At 51.3% G+C, this 7,500-nt stretch overlaps 1 protein-coding gene across 4 annotated transcripts in view; it reads left to right on the top strand.

Annotated features, from left to right (window-relative positions):
• The window catches only part of LOC121715958 (leucine-rich repeat transmembrane neuronal protein 4), a 138,899-nt gene that overhangs the window by 11,194 nt on the left and 120,205 nt on the right, over positions 1 to 7,500 (top strand). The window contains exons 2-3 of one of the 4 annotated variants that reach the window (XM_042102035.1): positions 1 to 1,041; positions 2,803 to 3,624. The exon at positions 1 to 1,041 is cut by the window's left edge and continues 512 nt beyond it. In XM_042102035.1, the coding sequence (XP_041957969.1) occupies positions 1 to 1,041; positions 2,803 to 2,985 (1,224 nt within the window). In that variant the 3' untranslated portion in view covers positions 2,986 to 3,624. Of the gene's footprint in view, positions 2,090 to 2,802; positions 3,625 to 7,500 lie in introns of those variants that run through there. The other 3 variants (XM_042102036.1, XM_042102037.1, XR_006033719.1) reach the window with 3 other exon arrangements.

Below are 7,500 nucleotides of genomic sequence, written 5' to 3' on the forward strand. Positions count from 1 at the left end.
ATGCGCGTGTTCCAGGACTGCCGCAACCTGGAGTTCCTGGACCTGGGCTACAACCGTCTGCGCAGCCTGACCCGGAACACGTTCGCCGGGCTCCTCAAGCTCACCGAGCTGCACCTGGAGCACAACCAGTTCTCCAAGATCAACTTCTCCCACTTCCCCCGCCTCAACAACCTGCGGGCGCTCTACCTGCAGTGGAACCGCATCCGCGTGGTCAGCCAGGGCCTCACCTGGACGTGGACGTCGCTGCAGAAGCTGGACCTGTCCGGCAACGAGCTGCAGACGCTCGACCCCAGCATCTTCCAGTGCTTGCGCAACCTGCAGACCCTCAACCTGGACTCCAACAAGCTGACCAACGTCTCCCAGGAAGTGGTGGACGCCTGGCTCTCTCTGACCATCATCAGCCTGTCCAGCAACACCTGGGAGTGCAGGGCCAGCATCTGCCCCCTGGTGGCCTGGCTGAGGAACTTCAAGGGCAACAAGGAGACCACCATGATCTGCGCTGGCCCCAAGGAGGTGCAGGGGGAGAAGGTGATGGACGTGGTGGACAACCTGAGCATCTGCAAGAACACGCCGGCCCCCTCGGCCCCGCGGCCCTCCTCCGTGCCGAGCTCCCGCTCCAACGCCGGACGCCCGCCCTTCCCCACGCTCTCCCGGCCGGACGATGCGGCCAGCGGGGGGGGTTTGGTGGTTCCGTCCCCGTCCTCTGGCGGGGCCTCGATCCCCGAGCAGGACTTCGAGCACGTGTCCTTCCACAAGATCATCGCGGGCAGCGTGGCGCTCTTCCTGTCCGTGGCCATGATCCTGCTGGTCATCTACGTGTCGTGGAAGCGCTACCCGAGCAGCATGAAGCAGCTGCAGCAGCACTCGGCGGCGCGCGGAAAGCGCCGGAAAAAGGCCCGGGACAGCGGCGGCCGCCGCCTCAGCCCCCCCCTGCAGGAGTACTATGTGGACTACAAGCCCACTAACTCAGAGACCATGGACATGCTGGTCAACGGCACGGGGCCCTGCACCTACACCATCTCCGGCTCACGCGAATGTGAGGTATGACCCGCCCGTCGCCCGCTCACACTACTGTCCTCTGTGGGCATGCCGAGGTAAATCTACTGACCGCAGCAGGACAAAAACACACACGTTTTTGTCCTCTGCTCATCTCTTTGCAGTCCTGTGTGTGTGTGTGTGTGTGTCTGTGTGTGTGTGTGTGTGTGTGTATGTGTGTGTATTTGTGTGTGTGTAGGACAGGAATCGGGTCAGTGCATGGGGACTTGAGTCAAACACACACCAGCACACTGGGCTGGCTCCAGCTGGTCCAAGGCAGCTCTGGTCAGTACGATTTGCAGCGTCCGCTGCCGTCAAAACACAGTAAGAGGCCAGACCATGTGCGCTACGTTTGAGATCAAGTATCTATGCAGTGAATCTTTTTCCAGCCTCTCTGTGTGTGTGTGTGTGTGACTCTGTGTATGTGATCATCTCTTTGCAGTCCTCTGTGTGTGTGTGTGTGTGTGTGTATGTGTTCACTCTTGTGTACAATGCCATAGGCAGTGAAAGATGCTGAGTGCAAGTCTAACAGGTTGTCTGTTGAAAGTGGGAGAATATTTAATTTAGTGTTGTGCTGTGCTCATGGTGGACTCGTTTTCGTTTTTGGATGGCGACAAATGTGCCAACAGGCGCCAAGAGGTGTTTTCAGTGTTTATCTTCAAAAGGAGCGTTTTAGTGCCTAATCCTTGTGTCACTAGTCACCTGAGATAAAAAGCGGTAGAAAGAACGACCAGTCAGGGTGACCAGTCGATGGGTCACTCACAGTCAGGTGGACCAGTCGATGGGTCACTCACAGTCAGGGTGACCAGTCGATGGGTCACTCACAGTCAGGTGGACCAGTCGATGGGTCACTCACAGTCAGGGTGACCAGTCGATGGGTCACTCACAGTCAGGTGGACCAGTCGATGGGTCACTCACAATCAGAGGCATCTCTGTGGAGATGCTTCAGCTCGGGAGAAATATATTTAGATTTTGTGAGTTGCAGCTAACCAAACTGCTCCCGTTTTCTAGTATGTGATGTGATGTGTGTGTGTGTGTGTGTGTGTGTGTGTGTGTGTGTGTGTGTGTGTGTGTGTGTGTGTGTGTGTCTTGATGTGAGTGCTTTGTCACCCACCCTGCTGTGTTTGGCTGTTTCAGTTGCATCATCCTCAGATCCCTTGCTTGTGTTTGTGACAATGTGTGTGACATGTCTTACTGATGTAATATGTTTGAGTTGCTCTTATTGAAGAACATCAAAGGGACCCTCATGTGAAAGATTTAAGATGGAGATCGGCTTCAGTCTCTAGGACTTAATAGGATATAATTGTCCTTTTTCACAAGTGAGAACAGTTGCTAAGATACAGAAAGCCGTTGAGCACAGCTTCTCAGAGTGCAACTGTTGATTTGGTGCTTCAAGGCCAAAGACTGCGAACTGGGCCGTGAGATTCTCAGGCATTGCTAAAAACTTATTTCCCCCTCTCCTCTCCTCCTGTGATTGAAAGGTCCTTGCTGGTACAGTAGGTATGAGATTCAGAAACCTGTAAAACAGCCAAGCCCATATTGATTATCCATATTTTATTCTCCTTCCTCCTCCTCTGGGCCTGCCTCTCTCTCTCCTTTCTTTACTCTCTCTCTCTCTCTCTCTCTCTCTCTCTCTATCTGTCTCTTCCTCTGTCCCCCTTTCTCTCTCTCTCTCTTCCTCTCCTCTCCCACCCTCCCTCTCTCTCTTCCTCTCCTTCTCTGCCTCTCTCTCTCTCCGCTGGGCTTGGTGCCTGGTTTGCACTGCAGACGGACTCTGGACACACTCTGGCAAGTTTTTTGTTGACGAGGCAGGACTGCGGGAGCCATTACAGAGCCTTGGTGTGGCCGGCCGGCCAAAGGGACCTCGATCTTATCGGAGGAAATGGGAGACCTGCGGCAGGAACATTCCGCTCCTGGACTCCACTCAGATCTGATGGCTGCGGCGCTTGACCCCCGAAGAGGAGGGTCACTCGGCGGAGAGACTGCAGATGACGGAGGAGAAAAGAGGAGAAGAGATGAGGACAGAGGAGAGGAGGGGGGGCTGTTCTCTCTCTCTCTCTCTCTCTCCCTCTCTTTCTCCCTCCCTCTTTTTGAGACCCAAACAGGAACACAGAAAGTATGATCATGAGAGAGAACTTTTCTCTTTCTTCTCTCTCTCTTTCTCTCTGTCTGTTTTTTTTTTTCTCAGTCTGTCTATCCTCCACTCACACATACTGTATTCCCTGGTTCAGAAGCTGCTGGACTGGATGTCTTAATGATCGTGGGTCCATTATATGCACCTGTTCTCTTCAGACGAGTTTGTCGTGGTCAGTCAGACACCTGTGCTCTTCAGACGAGTTTGTCATGTGGTCAGTCAGACACCTGTGCTCTTCAGACGAGTTTGTCATGTGGTCACTCAGACACCTGTGTCCATCCGTTTGCTCTGCGCCCTCAGCGTTTGCAGCTCCGTGTTTGTTTCCCGGAGGAACACTGGGGAGGCCAGACGTCCTGTCACCCACAGACAAGCTGCTTGTTCAGATGCGCAGCAATGTTGTGTTAGTCCTCAGTGGAGCGCATTCAGCTCCAACAGCCAGAGAGCAACGGCAATACCCCTGGGTGTGTGTGGGTGGGTGTGTGTGTGTGTGGGGGGGGGGGGGGGGGTGGATGGGGTTGATCTTACTGTTCTTCATGCTCAACTTTGAAGAAGTTACTATTTCACTTTGTTATCCTGTTTTCCATCTTACACTAGAAATAAAAAAGCTTCAAATGCAGTTCATCTGATGCCTTTTTTCAAAGCATATGAAAACTACTAAAAAAAACAATTCATGATTATACACTCAGAAGCACAGAATGTTTCTACCAGAGCGCATTGGATAATTAGCTTCCTTCTCAAATGGTGTGAACATATATAGTGTGGTCATGTATAATGTATGGACATAATACTGTAGGTCAGTTGAACCCAGGTTGTAATTATTCCAGACGAGTTGCGTCTATAAATGTGTAATCACATGTCAGGTCCTCTCCTGTAGGGGAGGGGCAGGGGCAGTAAGAGGCTGGGGGGCAGTAAGAGGTTGTAAGTGGTGGCATCTGTAAATGTGTAATCACATGTGATGTCCTCTCCTGTTGAGTAGCCAGTAGTCCATATTCAAGCAGTCCATGTGGGAGCAGGGGCAGTAAGGAGCTATGAGGGGCAGATGCAGTAAAGGGTAGGGGCAGTAAGGGATTATGAGGGGCAGAAAGGGGCAGGGGGCAGTATAGAGCAAGGGCAGTAAGGGGCAAGGGCAATAAGGGGCTGTAAGGGACAAGGGGGTAGTAAAGGGCAGGGGCGGGCGGGCAGTAAGGGGCAGGGGCAATAAGGGACAGTAAGGGGCAGGGGTAGTAAAGGGCAGGGTCAGTAAGGGGCAGGGGGAGTGTAAGGGGCAGTAAGGGGCAGGGGCAGTAAGGGGCAGGGGTAGTAAGGGGCAAGGGCAGTAAGGGGCAGGGGCAGTAAGGAGCAGGGGCAGTAAGGGGCAGGGGCAGTAAGGAGCAGGGGCAGTAAGGGGCAGGGGCAGTAAGGAGCAGGGGCAGTAAGGGGCAGGGGCAGTAAGGGGCAAGGGCAGTAAGGGGCAGGGGCAGTAAGGAGCAGGGGCAGTAAGGGGCAGGGGCAGTAAGGAGCAGGGGCAGTAAGGGGCAGGGGCAGTAAGGAGCAGGGGCAGTAAGGGGCAGGGGCAGTAAGGGGCAAGGGCAGTAAGGGGCAGGGGCTGTGAAACTAGCCAGAGGTTGGCAGCACTGTTGCATCTCCTCTGACTGCACCAACAACAAATGTTCTCTTTAGCACAACATGGTTCTCCTGCTGCACGACACGGTTCTCCTGTTAATCTTTGTTCTGCCACATTCCTGTGTCCACCGCCTCTCACTTGGCAAACACATACAGTACACACACAAACCCACAGAAACACACACACACACTTACAGACACACACACACACACACAGACACGTCTCTGTCTCTACACACTGCTCACCTTGCAAACACACACACACACACACACACACACACACACACACACACACACGTCCCTCTCTCACACAAGCCACACACACACTGTGTCCTTGGGCTCTGGACAGTTTCCCAGAGCTGCAGTCCATGGCTCTCACCTACAGCTCAACTCTCCGATATGCCAGCTTTACCAGACACACACACACACACACACACACACACACACACACACACACACACACACAAACACACACATACACACACACAGAAGCACACACGCATATACACACACACACACACACACACACACCCACCCACACACGCGTCTGACTTACATTCCCATTTACAATGAGTATCCAAAACAGCATTCAAGCTACAAGGCAATAGGACACCTCAAAGTGACAATAAATAAATAAATAAAGTCCCATAAAATGCATAGTACCCAGGGGATGATAGAGCTGCAATTGACTTCTTGTCAGCTAATAGTGACTTTGATTAAACCTTAACACTGTCCCTAGTTAAGGATAGACTCTCTGCTTTGAAAAGGTGCTATTGGTTATTAAAAGTGTGACACACTCTCAGAGCAGACTCATAAGAACAACCACTGCATGCAAGATACTGTACATGTGTGAGTGTGACACACTCTCAGAGCAGACTCATAAGAACAACCACTGCATGCAAGATACATGTGTGAGTGTGACACACTCTCAGAGCAGACTCATAAGAACAACCACTGCATGCAAGATACATGTGTGAGTGTGACACACTCTCAGAGCAGACTCACAAGAACAACCACTGCATGCAAGATACATGTGTGAGTGTGACACACTCTCAGAGCAGACTCATAAGAACAACCACTGCATGCAAGATACATGTGTGAGTGTTGGTGGCAGCAGCAAGCACTTCTTTTATGCTCTCCTCTCAATTCCACAGCGACTCAGAAAAATAAAGCGCCGTTTCCGCAGAAGAAGCGCCCTTTGTCGTCCTCCCTCCGGTGACCACGAGCTGCCGTTTACTTTCACTCTATCTGATAATTAAATCGACATGGTCTCTGACCTCACCGTGGATTATTGAGAAAACAAATTAATGAGGAGCTTCTCAGTTGTTCATGTGTGCGTCTGGTTGCTCTTAAAACAAATATAGCCATCAATAATATTAAAACAGATTATAATATTACTACTACTACAGTATATAGTATTTAGAAAAGAGACATTGACTTTATATAACATTTGCTATAGAAGACATATGAATATATTGAGTTGGCCATGATGATTAGCTTCATCCACAACGAGGGGTTTAGGTTTTGGGGTTCCTGGAACACAGAGAGGGTCAGATGTATGTCCATCAACGGCCGACCTGCAGAAAGCGAACGCAGTGGACCTTCAGTTTACAAAGACGCAAAACTGGTGCTCTGAATAGCGATTCTGTTGTCTTTGAAAGTTCCTCATATTGACAAATTTAACCGCTATTTGGATTAACACCTGCTTTTACAAGGTGGAAAACAGACGTGTGCTTTCATGGGCAGTTTTCGTACATACAGGGGAATACCTAATTATGTGCATTTTATGCTTCCTCTCCCATCTTTTTTACACAAACCATCCACTTTCCCCTGATCCTCCAATGAATGCATATGCATGACATGGAAAAGTGCAAATTGCCATTCTCAGCTCCCACGGCAGGCAGTCTGCGCCAGACACACACACACACACACTTTTTTCTCAGTGCGGCCTGTTTGTGCAAACCTCACCATGTTTTTACACGCACGTTGCCATACAAATACGCCTGAAGTGGGCGCAAAAGCGTTATCTGGCCCTGAGAGTCTATAACCCCCATGGCTTTGGACTCCTGCAAACACACACACGCACACGCACACGCACACGCACACGCACACGCACACGCGCACACACACACACACACACACACACACACTCTGTTGGAAGAAATTTCCTCCGGTGCCGTGAATAAAGCTCTCTGAGATTTCTGACTTGACTACTGACTGGCTGAGACATTGTTCAACTGACTGTTATCCTAGACCAATAACACACACACACACACACACACACACACACACACACACGTGGATCAGACTAGTGAGAGTCGGTGGGTGATTTTCATGCCCACGTCTGATCCAATAGACAAATTCATTCTGGTGTGATTATCCCCCCTTCGGCTGGCGCCTCACTGTGAACTGTGGCACTGAAGCAGCTCTCAAGCAGTGAACGCTCACGTGTGCACATGCTCACACCCACACACTCCTCTCTAGTGTCAGTGGGAGTGACAGCATAGGAAAATAATGAGCCATTAAGGCAGATGTGTGACGCACGCACAGACAGCAGCTGTGGAGTGTGTGTGTGTGTGTGTGTGTGTGTGTGTGTGTGAGCTGGTACCTGTAATGGGCCCTGCTGATGCGCACTAGCAGCTCTCCCTCTCTCTCCAGGTCACGCTCCAGCTGAGCTCCACGTTCAGCAGCGTTGCATCACCCATCAGGCCCGTGAGTGGATGCGCTCA

The sequence above is a fragment of the Alosa sapidissima genome, chromosome 8 (genome assembly GCF_018492685.1).
Source record: "Alosa sapidissima isolate fAloSap1 chromosome 8, fAloSap1.pri, whole genome shotgun sequence".
Classification (NCBI taxonomy): domain Eukaryota; kingdom Metazoa; phylum Chordata; class Actinopteri; order Clupeiformes; family Clupeidae; genus Alosa; species Alosa sapidissima.